Here is a 26,620-nt window from a genome sequence, read left to right as displayed (position 1 = left end):
GACAGCCCACATACCCACACCAGCACCCTCCCTCCCCTCACACACACAGAGGCAGGCCATGACCCCTGACACTCATGTGGAAGCCTAACTCCAGTATCTTAGAATGTGACGGTATTTGGAGATAAGGTATTTAAAAAAGTAAGTTAATGCCGAAACCGGTTTGGCTCAGTGGATAGAGCGTCGGCCTGCGGACCGAAAGGTCTCAGGTTCGATTCCGGTCAAGGGCATGTACCTGGGTTGCGGGCACATCCCCAGTGGGAGATGTGCAGGAGGCAGCTGATGGATGTTTCTCTCTCATCGATGTTTCTAACTCTCTATCTCTCTCCCTTCCTCTCTGTAAAAAATCAATAAAATATTTTAAAAAAAAATAAAAATAAAAAAAAATAAAAAAAAAAAAAATAAAAAAATAAAAAAGTAAGTTAAAATGAGGTCATTAGGGTGCCCCCTATTTTAATATGATGGGTGTCCTTATAAGAGGAAACCTGGACACATGGAGAGACACCAGAAACATGCACAGACATGATGAACAGGTGAGCACAAGAACAAAGATGGTCATCTACAGGCCAAAGAGAGGCCTCAGAAGGAATGAACCCTTGACCTCAGATGTGCAGCCTCCAGAACCACGAGATAATAAACTGCTGTGCGTAAGCCCATGGCACTTCGTTACAGTAGCCTGAGCAAACTAACACAGGGGCCAGCACTGAATGAGGGTAGGGACACTGCTGTCTGGGATCTCCTGATGGGCTCTCCTCACCTTGAAGCTCTCCTCGAAGTACTTGTGCTCCTCCAGGAACATGGCGTAGTTGATGACGATCTGGGGGGTAGCGATGCGCAGGTCCAGAATACGGTCATACACAGCCTTGGTGGACTGCAGGGGCAGGGGCAGGTCAGAGCACATCCTGGGGCTGAGTTGGCAACCCCACCACTCTCCCATGATGCATTGGGCCCCGGCAGCTCACCTGAAAGGTGCCAAGGCTCTCCTCCAAGTCGGCAAGCATGGACCACACCTTTAATGATTTGTACACACGGTTCTGCACAGGCTCCGAGCCGTCAAAATACTCAGCCCGGCGGGCGGGCAGTGCTGTTGCCTTCTAGAAACACACCAGAGGGGGATGCTGGGAGGGTGGGTCCAGACTGGGTCACACACCCGCATGCTCCCCTCTCCAAAACCCCGGGGAATTTACCCGCAGCAGCCGCAAGGCCTGGTCGTAATTCTCGTGCCGGAGCTCCAGCTCACCACACTCGCACCACACACTTGCCAGGTCATCCACTTGCTTGAAGCTCACCTTGGTGGCCTTCTCCAGGATGATGCGGGCCTGAGGCAGGCAGAGGTCCGGCTGAGACCCTGCCCACCCACCTGCCTGAGTCCCCTGAACAAGGATGCATCTACACACATACACAATGCAAATGGACTCACATCATCCAGCTGCCCGTTGTCCTCATAAAACTTGGCAAATGCAACCCACAGCGTATGGGGTTTGCCCGTAGCCTTGAAGGGGTCCACTGTCTGCACAGCCTCCGTGTACGTGTTGATGATCTGTGGAGGAGGGGCAGGGGTCAGGCTGGACAGCTGGGGCCATGGCAGGCGAGGATGGGGTGGGGCTTTGGGGAGCAGGGCCACACGCACCTCCCGGGGGCGGCCCTGGTGCAGGGCCACACGCTTGTGCCACTCATGGACATGGTGCGGGTTCTGGCGCAGCAAGACGCTGTTGAGGAGCAGGGGCCGCCGACTGATCAGCTGCTCAAAGCGGGCCAGGCGCAGTTCCAAGTCCACGTCATCTGGGACCCATGGGGAGGGCCAGGGGAGTGGGGTTGAGGGCCTCAGCACACACTCACTTCCATCTCCCAGCCCTCTCTCCCTCCAGCCCGTGGCCCAGTGCTCTGACCTTCCAGAGTCGTCCCACTGTCCACTCTGCACTCCTTCCCTGAGCTGCCTCAAGGCATCCCGACCCCAGACTCACTCCTAGCCCGTCATTCCCCCTAGCCCTCCTTCCCTGCTGCCCTCTGCCATCCTCCAGCCCTCCCTCTCCACCCAGCCTATGTCCAGCCCAAGCTTGAGATGTATTCTCAGTTGGGGTTACTCCCCCAAACTCCCCTGCACTGCCCACCCTTCCTCCCTCCCTGCTGGCCCGACTGACCCCAAGACACACCTCTCCACTGCCCCAGCCCCTTGGATCTCCCCCAATACCTGCAGGCTATCCCAGTCCACTCTCCCTACCAGCCCAGGACTGCCTCAGCAGCTCACCCTCTTCTTCCCGCCCCAGCTCCGAGGTGGTCTCCATCTTCGCTGCAATCATGCTCTCCTCGAACTGGGCATAGCTGTCAAACACCTGGGTGAAGTCCCGCACGGTCATCACGGTCCGGATGGCCTCCTCGTACACGTCCCGAGCCTGTGGGTGGGTATCGGGAGGGGTGACGTGCTGGCATGGAAGAGGCATGGGTCCCCCCCGCCCCAAATAGACACATGCCCCCCCCCCCAAATAGACACAGGAATCCAGCAGCGCTGCCCTTGGCACCAGTCCCAAGCTGGGACCCTGGAGGGCCTTCCCTTGGGCCTGCTTGCTCCCTGGAGCCTGCTCAGCTCCATCAGGCTCAGAGCAGTGACGCTCAGCAGAGCCAGGTTGGAGCCTTCCCTCGGGCCTGCTCGGCTCCATCAGGTTCTGAGCAGTGACGCTCACCAGAGCCAGGTTGGAGCTGTCCCCTTCCCTGAGAGTGACCTGGGGGCCTTGGCTCCTCCTCAGAAAACTGAGTGACAGCTCAGGGACTCTAAACTCAGCTCAGCCACAGAAGGCTCAATGGTTGCTACGAGCACCCGTTATGCCAGTGATGGCGAACCTATGACACGCGTGTCAGAGGTGACATGCGAACTCATTTTTTTGGTTGATTTTTCTTTGTTAAATGGTATTTAAATTTATAAAATAAATATCAAAAATATAAATCTGTTTTACTATGGTTGCAAATGTCAAAAAATTTCTATATGTGACACGGCACCAGAGTTAAGTTAGGGTTTTTCAAAATGCTGACACGCCGAGCTCAAAAGGTTCGCCATCACTACGTTATGCCCACCTGACCCCCCTCCTCCAGCTCAAATTCTCCCAGACACCCTGGCACCCCCAAGCTCAGGCCCCATCTCTCCACCCCTGCTCCTGACCGGTCCTGTTCCTCTGCCTCCACCTGGCTGCTGGCTTGCTGCTAGCCCTGGCTAGTGCATTCTACTGGAAGTGGCAGCCTAAATGGTCGTTGTACAATGGACACCTGGTCATGGCTCAAGACTGGCTGGAGGCTCCGAGTGGGACACAGCCAGTCTCGCCTCAGCCTGCAACGCCCTTCTCACCACTCCCTAGCACTTCACCGCCCGCTTTCTCCACTCAGCCCAGCTCCCGTCTACTCCCTTCCCCAAAGCTCCAAAACCCCATGCCAGCTCCTCCGGGGATCTCTCAAAGCCCCACGTCTCTCCCCAAGGATGAGGCAAGATAAGATGGACACTGTAAAAAATAAGTGGCCCTAGGAGAGAGAGCTTGGCTCAGTGGAGAGAGCGCTGGCCTGCGGACCTAACGGTCCTGGGTTCAACTCTGCTCAAGGGCACTAATCTCCGTTGCAGGATCCTCCCTGGCCCAGGCCCTGGTTTGAACGGGTGCAGAAGGCAACCAATCGATGTGTTTCTTTCATATCGATATTTCTGTCTTTCCCTCTTTCTTCCACTATCTCTAAAAATCAACTGAAAAAATATCCTCGGGCCCTAACTGGTTTGGCTCAGTGGATAGAGCGTCGGCCTGCGGACTCAAGGGTCCCAGGTTCGATTCCGGTCAAGGCCATGTACCTTGGTTGCGGGCGCATCCCCAGTAGGGGTGTGCAGGAGGCAGCTGATGGATGTTCCTCTCATTGATGTTTCTAACTCCCTATCCCTCTCCCTTCTTCTCTGTAAAAAAAATCAATAAAATATATTTTTTAAAAATATCCTTGGGTGAAGATTAAAAAAAAAAATGCATGCATGAATGAATGGAACCACTTTAAAATGGAGCCTGGCCAGCATGGCTCAGTGGCTGAGTACTGACAATGAACCGGGAGATCACGGTTCAATTCCCAGTCAGGGCACATGCCCAGGTTGCGGGCTCGATCCCCAGTGTGGGGCATGCAGGAGGCAGCCGATCAATGATTCTCTCATCACTGATGTTTCTCTCTTTCTTTCCCTCTCCCTTCCTCTCTGAAATCAATAAAAATTAAATAAAAAATAAAAATGGAGATGGAGCTGCCATCTCGGAGGAATTGCTGAGCACATCTCACTCCTCAAACCTTTGGAATGTTAAAATTGGGCAAAATAATGTTTGGATTGGGCCGACAGCACAATTATATACCAAAGAACTTTGCAAAAATAACAAGAAAGCAGATGTGATGACTACCAGACTGAAAATGGGACTGGCGTTCCCTGGAAGAACCGGGTACCTACGGGGCCGAGTTTGCGCGCTGCTCCCATGGAGGCTGCCTCCCCAACCATGGGAGCCTCTCTGGTGTGAAAATCCCTCCTCCTGATTGAGGTAAATGACTTTGAGACCAGGAGGGGTTTCTGCCCCAGGGACGCCTGTCCTAATGCCAGCAGGAATTTGAGGGCCTGCTACCACATGAGAAAGAATATCTTTTCCTCTGGAAGGACTTTTCACGGCCCTGACACTGTGGGAAGTGCCTGGAAGGTGAGCAGCCTGCAGGATCCTTCCCTGATGGGTAAGCACTCATTTTGTTGCTCACTCATTTGTTTCCATTCCTTTTGTTTATTATGTTGTCATAAGAAAGATTACATAGGGAAAGACACATGAATCCTCTAAATCCTTGTCCAGGCCAGCCCCCCCAAAATGATGAGTTTGCAGACCTCCCCAGACCGGCACCCACTTAAACAAACAACCTGGGCTTTCAGTTAGCGTCACTTGTCTGTACGTTCCGCCACGGCGACTTTCAGGAGCCTTTGTCGCTACCACTGGATCTTCACCTTCCCAAGTCCTCAAAAAGTACCTTCCTTGAAGTTCTAGCTAAATATATAGAGAAACATTTTGGTCCTTCGTCTTGTGCCTTTTGAATAAAATAGGCCAAATTAGCCAAAATAATTTGAAATTGTAACAGCCATTCAGGAAAACCTTGATTTTTAACTCTATCTCAACCTTCTCTCCTCTTAAAAGATTCCAAACCTCTTCGGAACAAGAGAATACACTCTTTAGTTGATATACAGAAGCTTCTAAAGGACAAAACAGGGTCCAAAATGGCATTGTGTAGGAAGACGGGCAACTCACGTTCTTCCACGAGCACACTGCAATACACACCTACATACAGAGCAATTACTCCTGAGAGACAACTGAGGGCTGATTAAACAGCTTCTCAACAACAAATGAAAGAGACCAAATAGAGGAGGCTGGAAACCACAGTTCTTTGGGCTCTGCAGGAACTCTAGAACCAGAGGTGCTGGTGAGTACCACTGTTTATGTCCCACTCCACCTCAGCAGGGAGGGCAGGAGCTCTAGCCAGGCGCTCTGGCCCACTTCCAAGATTGCTGCAGCACATTCCCTGCCACACTGCCCAGAGCCCACTTTGGCTCTGAACAAAGGAGTAAGCAGAATCAACAGGGCATCACCACACCCAGCCTCCCTGCGTGAAGCTGCGCCAGCACTCTGGACGCTACAGGCACCTGCTCACCTCCAACTGGCTTGCAAAAAGCACCCAGCACATATAGCCTAACACAGAGGCTGCTTCTACACACAGTCATATTTTCAAGACTGGGAGAGATAGCTATTATGTCTAATTAATATAAATAAACATAGAAAACCAAGCAATGAGAAGATGCCAGAATATCTTTCAAATAAGAGAAAAAAAAATCCTAATGAAATGGAGATAAGTAATTTGCCCAATAAAGAATTCAAAGAGCCCTAGCCAGTTTGGTTCGATCCCAGTCAGGGGCACATGCCTGGGTTGCAGTCTCGATCCCCAGTAGGGGGCGTGCAGGAGGCAGCCAGTCAATGATTCTCATCATTGATGTCTCTATTTCTCTCTCCTCTCTGAAATCTGTATTAAAAAACAAACAAAATAAAAACTTAAAAAAAAAAAAAGAATTCAAAGAAACAGTTATGAGGATGCTCACCAAACTTGAGAGTGAAATAAAGGAACTTAGGGAGAAATTCAACGAAGAGTTAGAAAGTATAATAAAGAACCAGATATTGGGGGGATAAGGACACATTTGTAATATCTTAATCAATAAAGGGAAAAATTTTTAAAAAAAAGAACCAGGTAGAGCTGAAGAATACTATAACTTAAACGAAAAATACACTAGAAGAAATCAAAAGCAGATTAGCCAATACAGAATAGATCAGTGACCTGGAAGACAGGCAAGTGGAAATAAACCTATCAGAAGAGCAAAAAGAATTTTTAAAAATGAGGATAGTTTAAGGACCCTTTGGAACAACATCAAGCACCCAAACATTCACATTAGAAGGTTTCCAGAAGAAAGAGAAAAAGGAACAGAACCTTTATTTGGATAATGGCTGAAAACTTTCCTAACCTGGGAAGGAAATAGACATCCAAGTCCAGGAAGCAGAGAGAGAAAGAGATCCAAACAAGACGAATCCAAAGAGACCAACACCAAGACATATTGTTATTAAAATGGGAAGTTAAAGATAGAGAATCTTGAAGAAAGCAAGAGGGAAACAGTAAATTATGTAAAAAGGAAATGCCAAAAGGCTTTTGGCTGATTTTTCAGGAGCAACTTTACAGGTCAGAAAGGAGTAGCAGGCCAGCTTCACAGGCTGAAAGAAGCCTGCAACCTAGAATAATTTACCTGGCAAAGTTATCATTCAGAATTGAAGGTTAAAGAGTTTCTCAAAGTGAATTATGTTCCATTTCCTGCTATAATTATTTCTCAGTCAGATTGCAATGTCAGCAGTTACTGCCTCATTCTTGTCAGCTTAAACACAAATGTCATTATGTTTTCTTGAAAAGCAATTTAAAACATAGATATTTTGAAGTACTAGGCTTATACTTCATTGGAATAGATGTGTACAGCAATAAGCAGGTTTTCAAATCCATTACTAGTTTGTGCACAAATGTAATTATGTTCATTGTGTATGTATTATACAATGAGCACATGTAAGTAGTGAAGGCTACTGTTGTTTAAATGCAAATGATCATTTCTCATTTCTTTTTTATCATCCTATATAATAAAAGCCCAGCAAAGCCCAGAAAGGCGGAATGACCGGTCGACCAGTCGCTATCACACGCACTGACCACCAGGGGGCAGATGCTCAATGCAGGAGCTGCCCCCTGGTGGTCAGTGCACTACCACAGTGGGAGCGCTGCTCGGCTGACCCAGATGCCTGTCTGGGAAACTTTTTTGGAGCATTTAATCCATTTACATTTAGGGTTATTATTGAGAGGTACTTACTTACAGCCATCTTAATTCTGTATGGCTAGGTTTCTCTCTCTGTTTCTTCTTCTCAGCAATCCCTTACAGCAATCCCTTTAGCATTTCTTGTAATGCCGGCTTGGTGGTGATGAACTCCTTTGGCCTTTTTTTGTCTGAGAAGCTCTTTATTTGACCATCTATTGTGAATGATAGCCTTGCTGGATATAGTAATCTTGGTCTCAGATCTTTGCTTTCCATTACCTTGAGTACTGCATGCCATTCCCTTCTGTCCTGTAGAGTTTCTGATGAAAAATCAGGTGTCAGCCTTATGAGAACTCCTTTGTAGGTAACAGTTTTCTTTTTTCTTGCTGCCTTTAAGATTCTCTTTGTCTTTAATTTTTGGCATTTTAATTATGATGTGTCTGAAATCACATCAAGTCTTTTTTTCAACCACAATTTTGTGAAACTAGGAATCAACTACCAAGCACACAAATGTGTGGGAAAAAACAGCATGCTACTAAACAACAAATGGATCAAAGAGGAAATCAATAACCTTGAGATAAATGAAAATAAAAACATAACTTTTCAAAGTTTATGGGATGAGGCAAAAGCAGTTATAACAGGGAAGTTCATAGCTGTACAAGCCTACATCAAGAAACAAGAAAAATCCCATAAACAATCTCTAACTTTACACCTAAAATGACTAGAAAAAGAAGAACAAAACTTGCCCTAGCTGGTTTGGCTCAGTGGATGGAGTGTCGGCCTGTGGACTGAAGGGTCCCAGGTTCAATTCCAGTCAAGGGCACAAGGCCGGGTTTTGGGCTAGATCCCCAGTGGGGGGCATGCAGGAGGCAGCCGATCAATGATTCTCTCTCATCATTGATATTTCTATCTCTCTCCCTCTCCCTTCCTCTCTGAAATCAATAAAATATATATACATACATATGTGTGTTTGTGTGTGTGTGTATATATATATACACACACTCAAAGTAAGCAGGAGTAAAGAAATAATTAAGATCAGAGCAGAAATAAACAAAATAGCGATTTTAAAAAAGCAATAGGAAAGATAAATTAAACTAAGAGCTGATTCTTTAAAAAGATAAACAAAATTGAAAATCCCTTAGCTAAATTCTTCAAAAAAACAGAGCCCAAATAAAAACATAAATGAAAGAGAAGTTACAACATAAATACAAAGAATCATTACAGAGTATTACAATGTAAACAAATTCAACAATCTAGAAGAAATGGATAAATTTTTACAAGCATATAATCTTCCAAGACTGATTCAGGAAGAGATAGAAAATCTAAACAGACCGATTACTAGCAATGAAATTGAAGCAATAAAAAACTCCCAACAAATGAAGTGCAGAATCAGATGGCTTTACAGGTGAATTCTATCAAACATTAAACAAGAATTAATATCTATCCTTCTTAAACTATTTCAAAAAATTAAAGAGGGAGGGACACTTGCAAACTCATTCTACAAAGCCAGCATTGCTCTGATACCTAAACCAGACAAAAATATTACAACAAAAGAAAATTATAGGCAAATAACCTTGATGAAGACAGATGCAAAAATTCTCAACAAAGTATTAGCAAATCAGATTGAAAAATACATTAAAACATTATACACCATGACCAAGTAGGATTTATCCCAGGGATGGAAAGATGGTTTAAAATCTGTAAATCAATCAATGTGATACATCATATTAACAAAATAGAGGATAAATATCACATAATCATCTCAATAGGCACAGAAAAAGCATTTGATAAAATTCAACATCCCTTATGATAAAAACTCTCTAAATGGGTATAAAAGGAACATACCTCAACATAACAAAGGGCATACATGAAAAACCCACAGCTAATATCATATTCAATGGTGAAAAGCTGGAAGCTTTTCCTCTAAGGTCAGGAACAAGACAAAGATGCCCACTATCACCCGTCTATTAAACATGGTATTGAAAGTCCTAGACACGGCAATCAGACCCCCCAAAAAAAGGAAAGAAAAGGCATCAGATAGGAAAAAAGTAAAGCTCTCACTATTTGCCGTTGATATGATACTATACATAAAAAAGACTCCACCAAAAAGAATTAAGAAAACAATCCCAGTTACAGTTGCATCAAAAATAATAAAATACCTAGGAATAAATTTAACAAAGAGGTGTACTCTGAAAACTATAGGACACTGAAGAAAGAAATTGAAGAAGACACAGAAATATAGAAGGATAGACTGGAAGGATTAATATTGTTAAAATGTCCTTACTACCTAAAGCAATATACAGATTCAAAAGCAATAGCTGTTAAAATATCAATGGTATTCTTCTAAAAACTAGAACTAATCCTAAAATTTATATGGAACTACAAAAGACACTAAATAGCCAAAGAAACCTTGAGAAAGAACGAAGTGGGAGGTATATACTCCCTGATTTGAAACAAAGCTACAATAATCAAAACAGTATGGTACTGGTATAAAAGCAGATATATACTAGTAGATCAATGGAATAAAATACAGAGCCCAGAAGTAAATCATCACTTATATGATCATTAATTTATGGGAAAGGAGGCAAGGATATACAATGGGTAAAGTGAAATACATCACACATTAAGCCACAAAACCAGTCTCAATACCTTAAAAAATATTATAATCATACCAAATGTCTTTTCAGACCATAATTTCAAGACACTAGAAATCAACTACAGGAAGAACAGTGGAAAGCACACAAATATGTGGAGAAAAAACAACATGCTACTAAACAACAAATGGATCAAAGAGGAAATCAAGCCCTGGCTGGTATGACTCAGCTCTCTGAGCCTCATTCTGTGCATCGAAAGGTCATGGGTTTAATTCCAGTCAGGGCACATGCTCATATTGTAGAATCCTGGGCAGGGGTGCATGTGGGAGGCAACAGCTCAATGTTTCTCTCTCACATTGATGTTTCTCTCTCTCTCCTTCTTTTCTCTCTAAAACTCAGTAAAAAACATTTTTTTAAAAAGAGGAAATCAACAACCTTGAGACAAAGCCCTTCAACAATTGGTGCTGGGAAAACTGGACAGATACATGCAAAACAGTAAAACTGGACCACTTTCTCACACCATACACAAAAATAAACGCAACACAGATTACACCCTTAAATGTAAGATATGAAACTATAAAACTCCTAGAAGAAAACATAGGCAATAAACTCTTTTTCAGTCTTTTTTTTTAAATTATTTTAAAAATATATATATTTTTTCATTGATTTCAGAGAGGAAGGGAGAGGGGGAGAGAGATAGAAACATAGATGAGAGAGAATCACTGATGGGCTGCCTCCTGCATGCCCCCTCTGGGGATTAAGCCCGCAACCCGGGCATGTGCCCTTGACCGGAATCAAACCTGGGGCCCTTCAGTCCACAGGCCGACACTCTATCCACTGCACCAAACCGGCTAGGGCTCTTTTCCAGTCTTAATATCTTTTTGGATATGTCTCATGGGGCAAGGGCAACAACAACAAAAATAAATGGGACTACATCAAACTAAAAGTTTTTGCATAGCAAAGGGAACCATCAACAACACAAAAAGACAACATACTGAATGGGAGAAGATATTTGCAAATGATACATACAATAACACATTATTATGCAATGTGTGTGTGTGTGTGTGTGTGTGTATCATATAACTTAACACCAAAAAACCAAACAACCCAATTAAAAAATGTGCAGAGGGCTTGGCTGGGCTCAGTTGGTTGGAGCATCATCCCATAGACCAAAAGGTGGCAGGTTCAATCCCAGGTCAGGGCACATAGCTAGGTTTCAAGTTAGATCCCCATTTAGGACTTGTGGGAAAAACAACCAATCAATGTTTCTCTCTCCCTCCCCTCCTCTGCCTCTATAAGAAATCAATAAACATATCCTTGGGTGAGGATAAAAAAATAATTAGTGAATAAATAAAAATTAAAAATGTGGACCTGAATACACATTTGTTCAAAGAGGACATATAGATGGCAATACACATGAAAAAAAAAAAAGCTCAGTATCACTATTCATCAGGGAAACACAAATCAAAACTACAATGAGGTATCACCTTACTCTTATCAGAATGACTATCATCAAAAAAATCAACAAATAACAACAAGTACTGGTGAGGATGTTGAGAAAAGGGAACCCTCGCACACTCTTGGTAGGACTGTAAATTGGTACAGCCAATATGAAAAACAGTATGGAAGTTTCTCAAAAAATTAAAAACAGAACTACCTTATGAATGGGTATTTATCTGAAGAAAACAAAAACGAATTTGAAAAGATATATACTCTGTGTGTTCATTGTAGCATTATTTACAACAGCCAAGATATGGAAGCAACCTAGGTGTTGATAAATAAAAAGATGTCACACACACACACACACACACACACACACTTGAATATTACTCAGCAATAAAAGAGAATAAAATCTTAGATATTTGTGATAGACCTAGAGGGTATTATGCTAAATGAAAAAAGTCAGACAAACACCATGTGATCTCACTTATGTGTAGGATCAAAAAACACCAAACGTGCACTAGCCGGCTTGGCTCAGTGGATAGAGCATAGGCCTATCTGAAGGGTCCCGGGTTTGATTCCGGTCAAGGGCATATGCCTGGGTGGTGGGCTCAATCCCCAGTAGGGGGCGTGCAGGAAACAGCCAATCAGTGATTCTCTCTCATCACTGATGTTTCTATCTCTCTCCCTCTCCCTTCCTCTCTGAAATCAATAAAAAAAAACACACCAAACATGAATAAACAAAACAGATACAGATGCACAGATATAAAGAACAAACTGACAGTTGCCAAAGGGAAGGGGGGTGGTCAGGGAATGGTTGAAATAAAAAAGTTAATTAATTTTTTAAAAAGACAAAATTACTTTAAGAAAAAAAAAAATAGCTCTAACAGGATCCTGAGTCATCTGAGTAGGTGCTTTAAAATGTTTGTCCTGTCTGAAACCTGACAAGATATTTCAGTGTTTAATAACTCTATGATCAGAAATTTATTAGAATTAAACGTTTAGTAATGATTGTTGTAAGCCTTTTCAGCCACTTATCCTGCCAATAAACAGAAATCAAAACACAGCTCACAGCCTGAGAATAAGGAAATGGGAGCAAAAAAGCCTAAAAAAAAATTAAAAAATACATACTAGTATTTTTATTGATTTCAGAGAGGAAGGAAAAGGGAGTTGAAACATCAATGATGAGAGAGAATCATTGATGGGCTACTTCCTGCATGCCCCCTCCTGGGGGATCAAGCCCAAAACCTTGGCACGTTCCTTGACTGGGAACTGAACTGGTGACCTCCTGGTTCACAGGTCGATGCTCAACTGCTAAGCCATACGGGCCAAGTGCAAAAAGCCTTTTAAAAACACAATTGAGCCCTAGCCAGTGAGGCTCAGTGGATAGGGCATCAGCCTTCGAACTGAAAGGTCCCCGGTTCAACTCCAGTCGAGGACACATGCCTGGGCTGTGGGCTCGATCGCCAGTAGGGGGCATGCAGGAGGCAGCTGATCAATCACTGATGTTTCTATCTCTCTCTTCCTCTCTCTTTCCACTCTGAAATCAATAAAAAATATTTTTTTTTAAATATATTTTATTGATTTTTTACAGAGAGGAAGGGAGAGAGATAGAGAGTCAGAAACATCGATGAGAGAGAAACATCGACCAGCTGCCTCCTGCACATCTCCCACTGGGGATGTGCCCGCAACCCAGGTACATGCCCCTGACCGGAATCGAACCTGGGACCTTTCAGTCCGAAGGCCGACGCTCCATCCACTGAGCCAAACCGGTTTCGGCAATAAAAAATATTTTTTTAAAAACACAATTGACTGCCCTAACCGGTTTGGCTCAGCGGATAGAGCGTCGGCCTGCGGACTGAAGGGTACCGGGTTCGATTCCGGTCAAGGGCATGTACCTTGGCTGTGGGCACATCCCCAGTGGGGAGTGTGCGGGAGGCAGCTGATCGATGTTTCTCTCTCATCGATGTTTCTAACTCTCTATCCCTCTCCCTTTCTCTCTGTAAAAAATCAATAAAATATATTAAAAAAAAACAACAACACAATTGACTGAAAAGATTCTCTTACGTAAGCACCTGCCCCTCAGCCTCACTAAAACTTATTTCTCAAGGACAAATAAAAATCTTAAATTTCTTCTCTAATAATAGTAAAAGCCTTACCTATCTGAATAATTTATTCCAACTGTTACAAATTAGTAGGAAATTTCCCTTATTGTACCTGTCCCATGGCTGAATTTTTAAATTGAAACTATTAGATCTCTCTACTTGTGTCTGCCTACATGTGTATGTATGTCTACCTCTAAAGGTTAATAAAATTGGTTTGTAAAAAGCCTGTTCAATTGGCTTAAAGGAATTAAACATTTATCTAAATTAAGAAATATAACAGAAACTTATCCAAATGTTTTCAGGTTCTAAAAAAGAATTTATTTTTATTTTTATTTATTTTTTAAAATAATTTTTTAAAATATATTTTATTGATTTTTTACAGAGGAAGGGAGAGAGTTAGAGTTAGAAACATTGATGAGAGAGAAACATCGATCAGCCGCCTCCTGCACATCTCCAACTGGGGATGTGCCCACAACCAAGGTACCTGCCCTTGACCGGAATCGAACCCGGTACCCTTCAGTCCGCAGGCCGACGCTCTATCCACTGAGCCAAACCGGTTTCAGCAAGAATTTAATTATTAAAGCTTTTTTGAGTGTGGTTTGTTGAAACAGACATGTTTTTAGAGTTATCAACATTAAATATAATACTTTTATTCTTTCTAGGCTTATTACAAATTTATTAGTAAAAACAACTTGGGCCCTAGCTGGTTTGGCTAATGAATAGAGTGTCGGCCTGCGAACTGAAAGGTCCCAGGTTCGATTCCGGTCAAGGGCACATGCCCGGGTTGCGGGCTTGATCCCCAGTAGGGGTGTGCAGGAGGCAGCCAATCCATGATTCTCTCTCATCATGGATGTTTCTATCTCTCCTTCTTCCTTCCTCTCTGAAACCAATAAAAATATATTTAAAAAAATGATTTCCTGTGCTCTTCATCATATCTTTAACTGTTTAAGTAAACAAAATCTTATTAAGAGAACTAAATTTTGCTTACAACTACTAGTATTTAACTTTCTGTATTTGCCTGTGACATCTTTGTCACCATGATTAAGTATCCTTTCACAATTACCTATGATTATATTTGCCCAAATTTTTTTTCTTTTTGTCTTAAGACTTTTGATATGATGTGGAATCTAATGAACAAAATAAACTGACAAAGAGAACAGAAACAGAGGCATGGATACATGGAACAGACTGACAGCTGTCAGAGGGGAGGGGAGAGTGGGACTGGATGAAAGGTTGAGGGATTAGCCAGAAAATATATACACATAGCACATAGTCACAGACAACAGTGTGGTGACAGGCAGAGGGAAAGGGGGGGTGAGGACTAGGTGGAGGTGGGCAAAGGGGGGGACATGGGGATGGAAAGAGATTTTGCTTGGAGCAATGGGTGCACAATGCAGTGTGCAGACGATATTTTATTGAGTTGTATACTTGAAACCTGTATGGTTTTGCAAACCAATGTCATTTCAATAAATTCAATTTTAAAAAAAGTTCTTTCCACACCTAAAAAACAAACAAAAACTTTTGATATGTTTGACAAACTTCCCAAAATTTGAAAATTAAATAAAATTCTTTTCTTGATCTGAAAGTGAGATTTTCCAAAAAAAAGGACCTTGGAACAGTTCAAAGGATGTATCTCTCTCACTCTCACTCCTTATAAAAGATAAATATTGCCCTGGTGTGGTTTAGTTGGCGGGGCACCGTCCCATGCACTGGAAGGTCGCTGATTTGATCCCCAGTCAGGGCGTGTGTGAGAGGAGGGGATCAATGTATCTTGCTCACATCTATGTTTCTCTCTCTCTCTCTCCTTTTCTCCCTCTCTAAAAATCAATTTTAAAAAAAGAAAGAAATATTAAACCAACTAGGCTTATTTGGTATATTAAATTACATGGGAAGCATTATCAAATAAATGATGCTAACTAAACCTTTGATTATATTTGTGTAGATGTTATTAACATAAATATCCTAGAAATTATATAAAATTCCAAAATATTTGACGTCTTAATATGCTAGAAAACTTACATTCTTTCTGTCTCAAAGTTGTCTTTCCAGTCTCTTAAAGTTGTAAATCTTATGTGTTTAAATTGTAAATATCCAGGAGCTAACTAAAACACTGCCTACAGAGACTGAAGGAAAAAAACTAAAGAGACTTTTTAAAAGTACAGACTACGATATAAGTTCCCTTGTCTAAGCTGATTAGTAAAAGAGCTAAGGTTTGTGGTTTTTGGGGTTTTTTTTTTTTTTTTATGAAACTATTTAAAAAAATAAAGATGAGCCCAGCTGGTGTGGCTCAGTGATTAATCCATGAACCAGGAGGTCACGGTTCAATTCCTGCTCAAGGCACATGCCCAACTTGGGGGCTAGGGCTAAATCCCCAGCAGGGGATGTGCAGGAGGCAGCCGATAGATGATTCTCTCATCATTGATGCTTTTTTCTCTCTCTCTCTCTCTCTCCCTTCCTCTCTCTAAAGTCAATTAAAATATATATATATTTAAAAAATAATAAAAAGATGAAAGAAAAATGACTGTATATAGAAAGTAGGAAATATGTTTTCAAGTAAAAGAAGGTATGAGAAAGAAGATGCACTTTTGTTGAGGGAAAGGAAAATAGATGTGTTTTTTGGATAAGGAAAGATATAAAGGACATGGTTTGTTCTTTGTTGTTATTTTTTTGGTAAAGGAAGAAAAAAGAAAGTAATTTTGTCCTATTTTGTTTCAAAATAAGAATAAGAGTGGAACAAAAGCTGAAAGGTGTATGGAAGCTGCAGAAAGTTTATGGAAAAGGGATCTTGAGAAATTTTATGTGTGGTTGTTAAGATTGGAATGAATAACTAATGTGTGTGTCTGTGTGTGTGTGTCTGTGTGTCTGTGTGTGCATATGAACACATCAGATCTTTAACCATGGCCATTTTTAAAAAAAATATATTTTACAGAGAGGATTGGAGAGGGATAGAGAGTTAGAAACATCGATGAGAGAGAAACATCGATCAGCTGCCTCCTGCACGCCCCCCCACTGGGGATGTGCCCACAACCAAGGTACATGCCCTTGTCCGGAATCAAACCCGGGACCTTTCAGTCCACAGGCCGATACTCTATCCACCGAGCCAAAATGGTTAGGCTACCATGGCCATTTTTAAGTCTTTCGTCATTTACAGACAGTTATTATTTTAGTCTGATGCTTTTATAAAAGTTTCCTACCAATGTGCTTCATCTTCAAGGAGATTTATGGAGAAAACTCTGACACTCTAAAATACAGGTTTCTCACCAATCAGAAAGGACATATGCACCCCTATGTTCATAGCAGCACAATTCACCATAGCTAAGATTTGGAAACAGCCTAAGTGCCCATCAGCAGATGAGTGGATTAAAATATTGTGGTACATCTACACAATGGAATACTACGCTGCCATAAAAAAGAAGGAACTTTTACCATTTACAACAGCATGGATGGAACTGGAGAGCATTATGCTAGGCAAAATAAGCCAGTCAGAGAAAGATAAATATCAATGATCTCACTCATACCTGGAATATAATGATCAACATAAACTGATGAACAAAAATAGATCCAGAGACAAGGTAGCACTGAACAGACCGTCTAACCTCAGAGAGAAGACAGGGGGGTGGGGAGGGCTAGAAATCAAACAAAGGACTTGTATGCATGCATATTAGCATAACCAATGGACACAGATACTGGGGTGGTGGGGGTTTGCCCTCAGGGGTGAGAGTGGCAGGCGGGGAGCGGGGCGGGGTGTCAATGGAGAAAAGGGAGACATATGTAACATTTTAAACAAAAAAATATATAAATAAATAAAATAAAATACAGGTTTCTGATAAACTTCCAGATCACACCATTAAACTGGTTGAGAATTTGCAGAACACTAAGAAAAACTGAATTCATAAAACTGCTGACAAAAAGATCAATACGAATTGCCCTAGCCGGTTTGGTTTGGTTCAATGGACAGAGCGTCAGCCTGTGGACGGAAGGGGTCCCAGGTTAGATTCTGGTCAAGGGCATGTGCCTGGATTGTGGCACACTCCAGTAGGGAGTGTGCACGAGGCAGCCGATTGATGATTCTCTCCCATCACTGATGTTTTTTTCTCTCTCTCCCTCTCCCTCTCCCTTTCTCTCTGAAATTAATTAAAAAATATATTTTTTAAAAAAGATCAATAGGAATTAATAGCATGAGGCTGAATGAACTAGTGAGGATGAACATTTTATGTTTTTTTTATATGAAATATTACTGGGCTTTTAATTTTTATTTATTTTTTTTATTTTATTTTTTTAAATATATTTTATTGATTTTTTACAGAGAGGAAGGGAGAGAGAGATAGAGAGTTAGAAACATTGATGAGAGAGAAACATCGACCAGCTGCCTCCTGCACATCTCCTACTGGGGATGTGCCCGCAACCCAGGTACATGCCCTTGACCGGAATCGAACCTGGGGCCTTTCAGTCCACAGGCCAACGCTCTATCCACTGAGCCAAACCGGTTTCGGCAACTGGGCTTTTTAAATCTTTGTTTTCCAGATATAATTTTTTTTTTCTCCGAAGCTACCTGTGACCTATAACAATTTAGTAAATTATACCTTTGGTAAGCAGAACTGAGTATAAACCACACCTTCATTTTTTCTTTTTCCCTTTAGTTCCTTTCTAGTTCCTTTAATACGTCATAAATAATATGCAAGGCCAAGCACTGAGTATAAATAGCTATTGTTTCCCTTTTCCCTTAATTTCTACCTGGGAAGATAACTCAACCTACTTCACAGGCCAAAATGTGCATCTGGTAGCACACACAGTCAAGGATTTCAATGCCTGGGAATGTCAATTCCAATGAAGGTACCCAATTTGGAAGAATACTTTTTCCTTGGGCAGGTACTGCAATTAACAGTACATGATTAGAAACTTATCACAAACCTTAGAGAAAGTTGCTGGAGCTAGCGCCAAAGAAACAGCCAGCCAGGAAAACTTTTTAAGTTCCTTTGCACAAATTATACTAGATGATAAAATTGTTCTTGACTATACTATTCTAGCTGAGCAAGGTGAGGTTTACTGTGTTAATACTTCTGTTACACTTGGATAAAACACCTTTGGTAAAACAGAGATGGAACTAGATAAAATCTGGGCACAAGTCAAATGATTAACCACTGACACCTCCTGGTTCTCTAATACCTTAGCTAACTTCCCTCAAGCATTCCTCCTGGTTCAGATCTATTCTTCAATTTGAACTTAGCCTTTTATTTATTATAGAAATTTTTGCTGTTATAAACTTTTGTTTTGCATAGCTCAATGTTTTAAAAATACCACTCAGATACTAGTTGCTCAACATTTTGAAATGAGCACTAAGGTTTGTGAGACTTCATATGAGAAGTCTCAAGAAACTACAAAAGAGTTTGCCTGTGGAGTAATATGACGATAAAGCTTTCCTCTGTTCCTCAAATGTGCCCTAAGGCTCCTAAAAAAACAAAAAACAATTTCCCACCTATGTGGCATATGGCATACCAACATACCAACAAGAGCCTTCCTAGTGATGAGGGACTGACAATGGCATGACATACTAAAAACTAGCCTTCTCAGCAATGAGGGACCAACGATGCTTTTAATAAGTGATCAGTACTGTTTTCCAGCAATTGATCAGTGATGCTTTCAAGGAAAGATCTCAATCTAAAGGAAGAAAATGTCAAAAATATAAACTGAGCCAATTTAAAATGGAGTTGGACCTTGAAAAAAATTTTAAAAAATGGAGTTGGAACTGCCATGCATGTCTTACTCCTCAAACCTGTGGAAGGTCAAAACAGGGCAAAATGACCTATGGACTGGGCCTAAAGCAACTTATTTCCTAAACAAACAACTGTTTGCAAAGATAAGAGAGAAGATATGATGACTACCAGACTGAAAATTAAAAACATTCTTTAGAATTAGCACCGCTGTTAGCTTACTTGCCCCTATAGATATTCCTCTCGTCTACTGAAATAGTTGTTCCGCTTCCTTTTCTCAAAAATACCCCTTGCCTTCACTCCTAGTAAAAATACTGTTTGGATTTTTGCCTCAATCAGTGCTTCCCGAATAGCTATTCTTTTGGATCTCAAACAAACGCTCGCTGCCTCTCACTTTTGCCTTTTATCTTTAGGTTAACAACACCAACATCTCGGGAGTGGGGAGTGATCAGCAAGTCAGGCACCTGCTTGGCACCTGAGTCCCCACAGGTGAGGATATGACGGCTACTCAATTCAATTTTTCAAATTGGGGCTTAGGGGATCCAGGGCCACACAGCTGACTCCAAAGCGGATGCACTTGCCAGCAGGCCTTCGGCAAGATAAATAGATGCATGAGGTGCACATGTGTGCACGCTAGCACACCCACACCTGCAGGTGTTTCCTGCTCACGCACGTGCCCACATGTAGCCTGAGTACTGTGCTTTGGTGGGAGACTCTGCCCTGCACCCAGTGTACCCACGCACCTTCTCAAAATGGCCACTGCGGATGTAGTAGTCGGCCAGTGAACACCAGAGCTTGCCCAGCTGGTCTGTGAAGCCGGTAAGGCCCCCTCGGATGATGGCGTCCACGTTGAGCGACTGCACCTTGTCTGGGTTCTGGGAGATGAGGTCACAGAGCTCGTGCCACAGCTGCAGGGTCCAGGAAGGAATTTCAGCCTCAGTCCCTGAGCGGGTAAGCCCTCCCACCTGGCCCGTCTCCCCACAGGCCCACCTGGTAGTTGGACTTGCCAGCCTTGGAGACGAAGCGCTCATCATTCACCACGGTGGCCAGGCGCTGTGCAGCCTCGTCCAGCCGGTCACTTGACTTGAGGTACTCGATGTATTCCTCTGCGCTCTCAGGGCTCAGCTGAGCACCACACACCATGTCGGCAGTCAGTGGGGCCACAGAGCCACACTGCTGTGCCCACCTTCCCACTCAATGGCTCTGAGCCACCTGTTAGCTACTACCACTGTCCTGGCCACACCTGTCCACACCAGGCTCTAGTGGTCTAGCCTCAGCCCCACGGTTTGCACCTTGACCTCCACACTGCCTGTTATACATTTCCGAAGCTGTGTCCCCCACGGCTGCAGTTTTACTCTGGTTTTCAATATGGTCAGCTCATGTGAATCTGTCTACCCAGTGAGACTAACAGCTCCCTACAGGCAGGGACTGTCTTAGTCACACTGCCCTAAACTATTTAAAGAATAAACAAATAAACTACAAACAAAAACCTGCCTGTCTCAAGGAGCCTTTTTCTCATTTATAGCTGTTAAGTGACATCCTGCATGGGACCAGTGTCCCAATGAGCCAGTGGGAAACTCCTGACCTGGGGAACTGGCCCATCTGCCTGAGGCGACCCCACCTCACCCCTCCATGGGCTTACCTTGAGGAAGCGCCGGTAGCCCCGCACAGCTGTCTCAGGTAGTGGGTGTGAGCGCAGGAAGCGCAAGTACAGAGGCCAAATACGAGAGTGCTGTGTGATAGGCAGCGCCCGCAGGGCACGGTCGAAAGTGCGGCGTGTGTGAGTGATACGGCCCTGGTCCACCAAGAACTGACAATAATCCAGCCATAGACGTGGCATCTAGAAGTATGAGGAGAGGCAGGGTCTGAGTTGCTGGCACTACAGCATGGCTACAAAAACACCAGATGTCCCATGGCCAAGCCAAAATGCAGCAGGACCCAGAAGGCTATCCCTCCAGACTAAGTCTAGCTCAACCTCAAGTGCACAAAGGCAATAGGACTCCAACCCTCCTGCTTCATCCACCTCCCGACTCATCCCCCGGCCCAGCCCCCCCACCTCCAACCTTGTGCATGAAAACGAAGGCCCTCTCGTGGCAGTTGTTGACATCTTCATAGGCAGGATCAGTCACACAGCGATGCTTCACCTGGGCCCTGCGTGCTTTCAGGTAGCGGTACCAGAGTTTGTAGCTGGAGGAGGCAGACATTGGTTGGTCAGCTTCATGGAGCACCAGAATCCTTCACCCTACCCCATAAGGCCACTGCTGGGAGAAGGAACCTGGGAGCAGTGACAAGTATCAGCAATGGGGGGATGGGCTGGGATATGAGGGAGGGTGTGCTGACCCATCAGAGGATATATACTCAGTGACGAACCATAGCAACCACTTGGGACCTACTGGCCAGCTCTGCTATCACTGGACAGGTGGGGTTGGGGCTGGGGCTGGGGCTGGGGTAGGAAGGGCAGCTGAAGCCGTCCTCACCTGCAGGGCAGCAGCTTCAGCGCTCGCTCGTACAACTGATTGAGCCTGGGCTTCGGGGCCCCCTGCTTGAACTCAATGTAGCGGAGCCAGCATTTGACAGAAAACTGGTTCCGCATAATTTCCTCCTCATAGGGGAGGTCTTCTTCATCCTGCCAGACAGGTGACGGGGAGAAGGAAGAACTGCCCTCAGAACCTCAGCACAGCACCATCTACTCCACACTCCAGACCCCTCCCCAGATCTTGGTGCCCACCCTGAGCCAGGTCACCAGAAGCCCAGAGAGGACTCTGGTCCGGACTTAGCCTTCAGAATTCTACTGCCCACAACATAACCCAGATCATCAGACTCCTCAGTCACAGGATTCCATGCCAGATATAGACTGTCACCCAGACTTCACTTTTTTGGTCTTCCAAATCAAGTTACCCACTCCCTGGCCCGGATACCAGACTCCTTAGGCTGTCCTGTCCAACACCAGCTCTCTGCCCTGGACAGTGAGCTTCATCTCCTCACAACATGCCTTTTCCTAGCCACCAGATCTTTGGCACTTCTTCAGGCTCCCACCAGCCAGAGTCTAGTTCAGCTGTGCTCCAGAACTTGGAAGCTAGACCTTTACTCAGAAGACAGATATGCACCAGACACAAAGCTTTTAGCCCTAGACACTGAGGAAGAAAGTGAAGAAACAGTGAAATAAATTACACCTTAGGTGACAAAACAAGCCTCAATAACTGAAAAAAGATTGAAATCATATCAAGTGTCTTTTCAGACTACAACTTCATGAAACTAGAAATCAACTGCAGGAACAACATTAGAAAGCACATAAATGTGTAAAGACTAAATAGCATGCTACTAAACAATGAATGGATCAAAGAGGAAATCAACAACTTTGAGACAAATCCCTTCAATAACTGGTGCTGGAAAAACTGGACAGATAAATGCAATAAATTGAAACTGGACCACTTTCTTTTCTTAAATATGTTTTTGTTGATTTTAGAGAGGAAGGGAGAGGGGAAAATAGAAACATCAATGAGAGACAAAAACCCACCCATTGGCTGCCTCCTGCACACCGCCTACTGGGGATCAAGCCTGGAACCCGGACATGTGCCCTGACCAAGAATCGAACCCCGGAGACCTCTTAGTGCATGGGCCACCCTGGCCAGGTGAAACTGGACCACTTTCTCACACCATATACAAAAAGTGAAATGAGTCAGAGAAAGATAAATACTGTATTATGTGTGGAATTTAAAAAAAAAGAATAAACAAAACAATATAAACCATAGATATAACGAACAAGCTGATAAGAAAGAAAGAAAGAAAGGAAGAAAGAAAGGAAGGAAAAAAGAAAGAAAGAAAGGAAGGAAGAAAGAGAGAGAAAAGAAAGAACAAGCTGATAGTTGCCAAAGCAGAGAGGTAGGGGAATTGATAAAAAAGAAAGAAAAGAAATATCTCCCAAACAAGAAAAAAAGTAAATTGAGTCACTATAATCAAGCTGCTAAATTACTAAAATCAGGTAGGCTGAACCATGAGGAAACATTCTATTCTTTTTGTAACTATTCTGGGGACTTGACCTTTTGACCTTTCCGGGGCCATTGCCTGGCTGTACACCTGCTCCCTGAGTATCAACACCTGGACACACACCAGGCCCCGCCGCCCCTGTCCGACCCCCTGAAGCCTCATTGTCCAGACCCCTGCCATGGCCGGGCCTGCCGGCGCCCACACGCTACACTCCCCGGAGCCCACCATCCGGACCATCTGACATCTGACAGGTAACTGTTCTCTGAGCTATCACTCTCGGGCTCTTCTGGGTCCCGCCGGCCATCGCCTGACATGTCCGCACCAGCAGGTCTTTACTTCCGACGGCAGGGTGCTCCGAAGCCAGACACCACGCCTTTCTCCCAGAAACGGTGCCGCTCAGGACCGTTACCCGGACACCAGAGTCCTGGGCCGGCCACCGGGTTTGGTGCCTTTCCTTCCAACACCAGGCCTCTCAAGAGTCAGCCATTCGAATCTCTCTCCTCTCCCGCTCCGCGCGCTCCCCTTTCCGCGCCAGGCCCTTCACCTCCACAGCAGTGCTTCACTCAGGCGCCGGGCTCCGGCACCAGACGTCCACTCCCGGCCAGCCCGGTCCGGACTGCACCTCTAGCCCGTGAGCTTCCTCCCGCCCTTGGGCCGACACAGCTTTGGCCCAGATCCCCGGGGGGTCATCCCCGACCGCCTGAAGCATCCAGACTCTGTCTCCAGTTCCTGCGGACTCACAAAGACAAGGTCCGGCCGCTCCTGCCGCGAAAGTCGCGCCATCACCACCATTTTGCCAGCGTTCCAGCTACAGCCAACAGTCGCGTTGTAATGACGTCTCTATCCGAAGACCCGCCCTCCCCGAGCCAGATCCGTTTCCTATTGGCTGACCACGTTTGGAGCGTGCAGTCGGGTCGCGACTTTCCCTCAGTCTTCTTCAGCGACCGGAAGTAGAGTGAGAGCCGAAGATGATGTCATTAAACGCGAGAGCTCCTCGGCCAATCAACTTCTGCGGTCGAGCCCGTGACTTCCGGAGACGCTGCTGTCTCTGGAGGGTTGGCTTTGGACCGGAGCGACTTTGTGGCCTCAGGGGAGCGACATGGGCGTGAAGTTGGAGGTGTTTCGGGTCCGTGGGCGCCGGGGCGGGTGGGCGCCGGGGCGGGTGGGCACCGGAGCGGGAGGGCGGGGCGGGGCGTCTTCCTGGACCTGAGGAGGCAGCTCTGAGAAGGATCCCAGGAGAGGGTGCTCTGGGGAGGGACCCCGAGATCTGAGAAGACCCTTTAGAGTCGGAAGCCCAGAGGAGGGGCTCCGGGGAGGGCGGCTCTGGGAGGGCTGCTGTGAGGAAGGGCCTGCCGAGAGGGGTGGTCAGAGCCGGGGCTCTGGAAGGAAGAAGGCTGCAGACTCGGGGAGCTCTTGGGCTCAGGATGGGGGGTGTGTCCGGTAGGGAAGTTCCTACCCTAGGGAGTAGACGCCGAAGGACGAGGGGTTCCGGGAGCTCCCGGGACCCGCCTTTGGGGGCGGGGCCGCGAGGGGGGAACTCTGTGCTCCTGGGCCAGGGGGAGTGTGGCCTCCGGGAGGGAGCTTTCAGAAGTAAGGCGCCTTGGGCGATGGCGGCCAGACCCCGTAATCCTGGGGTTCCCGGGGGCCCCGAGGAGGGCGGCTGGGCTGTGCTAGAGGGTGGTCCGCAGGCTCTGAGCGGCCTGCGCCTCGCCGCCCCCCTCGCAGATGACGCTCTACCTCACCTTCCCGGTGGCGATGTTCTGGATTGCCAACCAGGCCGAGTGGTTCGAGGGCTCCGTCATACAGCGGAAGGTGGGCGCCGGGAGTGCTCGTGGGCTTCCGGGGTGGGAGCGCAGGGGCGCCGGTGTCTGCCGGCTGGGAGCTCACCTGCCCTGGGTGTGGGCTTGGGAGGCTCCTGGCTCACCTGTGGCTTTACCCCCGCAGAGGGAGCTGTGGCCGCCTGAGAAGGAGGACCAGGTACGCGACACCCCCTTCCCCCCAGCGGGACAGGGGGCCTGGCTCCCCGCGACCGGGATGGGTCGGGAGCATCGAGCTGAGCAGAGGACCACGTGGTTCCCTTGCTGTCCTCTCCCCACACGGCGAAGCGGATCCACTTGGACCTGCGTGTGACTGGCCCAGGGCTTCCAGTGCGGACACTGAAGTCTAAAGCCTCGGCGGGGGCGTAGGGGCGGGGTGGCGGTGCGGGAGGGCAGGGGGCACCAATGTCTGCCTTCCATGAGCTGACCTGTCATGTCCCACCTCTTGCTCACCGTTAGCGCCAAGAACTAGAAGAATTCAAAGCGAGGATACGGAAGCAGCGGGAGGAGAAGCTCCTTCGCGCTGCCCAGCAGAGCGCCTGAAACCCCCAAGTGCCCGCGTGCCACCCGTGAAACAACACACACTCAGTTCTTTCTCCTGCAAGTGTTTTATTGTCTGCTTTTGGGGGGCACGAGTGGGGTGCAGGATGGCTCAGGCCCTCACGGGGCTTGTGTCTGGGGCTGGGGGCTGCTGTTCCGACGGAAGCTGAGAGCAGAGGGGTCCGGAGGGGTGAGGAGGGGTTGGGGGCTCAGGGTCCCAGCTCGTTTCTGCGCTCCATCCTGTGGAGGAAGAGGGGTCAACCAGAGGGAGAGGCCAAGGGCAGCGCTGGCCCGAGGCGATGCAAGCATTGGAAGGAGGTGCAGGTGGGAACCGTTGTTGCACCGCCCACCGTCTGCCCCCACCATCCTGGAGCTTCTACGTACCTTCGTTGCTCAACAGTTAGGGTGCAGTTTGGGTGTGAGGTGGGGGACCTTGGGGATCCCACTGGGGTCTTGATCAGAACCCAAGCTGTGCATGATTACACGTGACATAGACACACGTGAGTGTATGAGCTCGTGTGCCCTCCTCCCTGAGGATGTCTTCCCAGGAGAGGGGTTTATCACCTCCCTGACACCCTCAGCCATGGCTCTGGCTTAATGTGCCCTCTGCATGACCTTGTGGCCTCTGGGCCTTGTCTGGGCCTTCGTTCTCCTGTCTAAAGTCAGGTATTGGATTGGCCAGGGCCTTGGGACGGGCAAGGACACAGGCAGGCACTCATCTACCACACGGGCCAAATGCAAGTTTCCTCAGTTGTCTCAACAATATTCTGGAAAACTGTTCCGCACGGTACCCAGCAACGTAAAGAGGGGCCGCCGGGTGCATTTGGTTATGGTGTCTCCTTAGTCTCCTCTCATCTAGAACTGCCCTGGTCAAGTGGCAGGACTGCCTGGGTTCCCCCTGGAAGCTCCAGGGGAGAAACCCTTTCAGGTTTGGGCCGAGCTCAGTTTTACGCAGCTGCCATTTCCTTACTGGCTTTGGACTGTGTGTGTGTTGGGGGGAGGGGGGAGGGGGGGCCGGGATGGGAGGTCCTTCAGCTTCTAGAGGCCCCCTGCATTTCTTGTCTTG

The 26,620-nt window shown here is 45.9% G+C and overlaps 2 protein-coding genes across 2 annotated transcripts in view; one reads left to right on the top strand and one right to left on the bottom strand.

The window, feature by feature from the left end:
• The window catches only part of LOC102423676 (pre-mRNA-splicing factor SYF1), a 25,894-nt gene extending 1,801 nt beyond the window's left edge, over positions 1–24,093 (bottom strand). The window contains exons 1-12 of the mRNA XM_006107636.3: positions 23,939–24,093; positions 21,688–21,836; positions 21,274–21,397; positions 20,853–21,050; positions 20,201–20,335; positions 19,954–20,118; positions 2,246–2,390; positions 1,628–1,779; positions 1,418–1,537; positions 1,185–1,316; positions 960–1,091; positions 688–868 (exon numbers count right to left, since the gene is read on the bottom strand). Of these exons, the coding sequence (XP_006107698.1) occupies positions 688–868; positions 960–1,091; positions 1,185–1,316; positions 1,418–1,537; positions 1,628–1,779; positions 2,246–2,390; positions 19,954–20,118; positions 20,201–20,335; positions 20,853–21,050; positions 21,274–21,397; positions 21,688–21,836; positions 23,939–23,989 (1,684 nt within the window). The 5' untranslated portion in view covers positions 23,990–24,093. The remainder of the gene's footprint in view (positions 1–687; positions 869–959; positions 1,092–1,184; positions 1,317–1,417; positions 1,538–1,627; positions 1,780–2,245; positions 2,391–19,953; positions 20,119–20,200; positions 20,336–20,852; positions 21,051–21,273; positions 21,398–21,687; positions 21,837–23,938) is intronic.
• A 103-nt stretch (positions 24,094–24,196) lies between these two features.
• PET100 (PET100 homolog) lies at positions 24,197–25,618 on the top strand. The gene is made up of 4 exons (XM_006107634.3): positions 24,197–24,323; positions 24,923–25,009; positions 25,142–25,174; positions 25,474–25,618. The coding sequence occupies exons 1-4, from the start codon at positions 24,297–24,299 to the stop codon at positions 25,555–25,557; spliced, it is 231 nt and encodes a 76-aa protein (XP_006107696.1). The 5' UTR covers positions 24,197–24,296; the 3' UTR covers positions 25,558–25,618.
• The last annotated feature ends 1,002 nt before the right edge of the window (positions 25,619–26,620 follow it).

The sequence above is a fragment of the Myotis lucifugus genome, unplaced genomic scaffold, assembly GCF_000147115.1.
Source record: "Myotis lucifugus unplaced genomic scaffold, Myoluc2.0 scaffold_1310, whole genome shotgun sequence".
In the NCBI taxonomy this organism is placed as follows: domain Eukaryota; kingdom Metazoa; phylum Chordata; class Mammalia; order Chiroptera; family Vespertilionidae; genus Myotis; species Myotis lucifugus.
Note: the sequence above shows the minus strand (reverse complement) of the source record. Positions and strands in the feature narration are given on the sequence as shown.

What these genes read in the sequence shown, in the direction of transcription:
- PET100 (XM_006107634.3), top strand. Translation starts at nt 24,297, where the DNA reads ATGGGCGTGAAGTTGGAGGTGTTTCGG. An exon ending in TGAAGTTGGAGGTGTTTCGG is followed by an intron (nt 24,324 to 24,922) that starts GTCCGTGGGCGC and finishes CCCCCCTCGCAG; the next exon opens with ATGACGCTCTACCTCACCTT. An exon ending in GCTCCGTCATACAGCGGAAG is followed by an intron (nt 25,010 to 25,141) that starts GTGGGCGCCGGG and finishes TTACCCCCGCAG; the next exon opens with AGGGAGCTGTGGCCGCCTGA.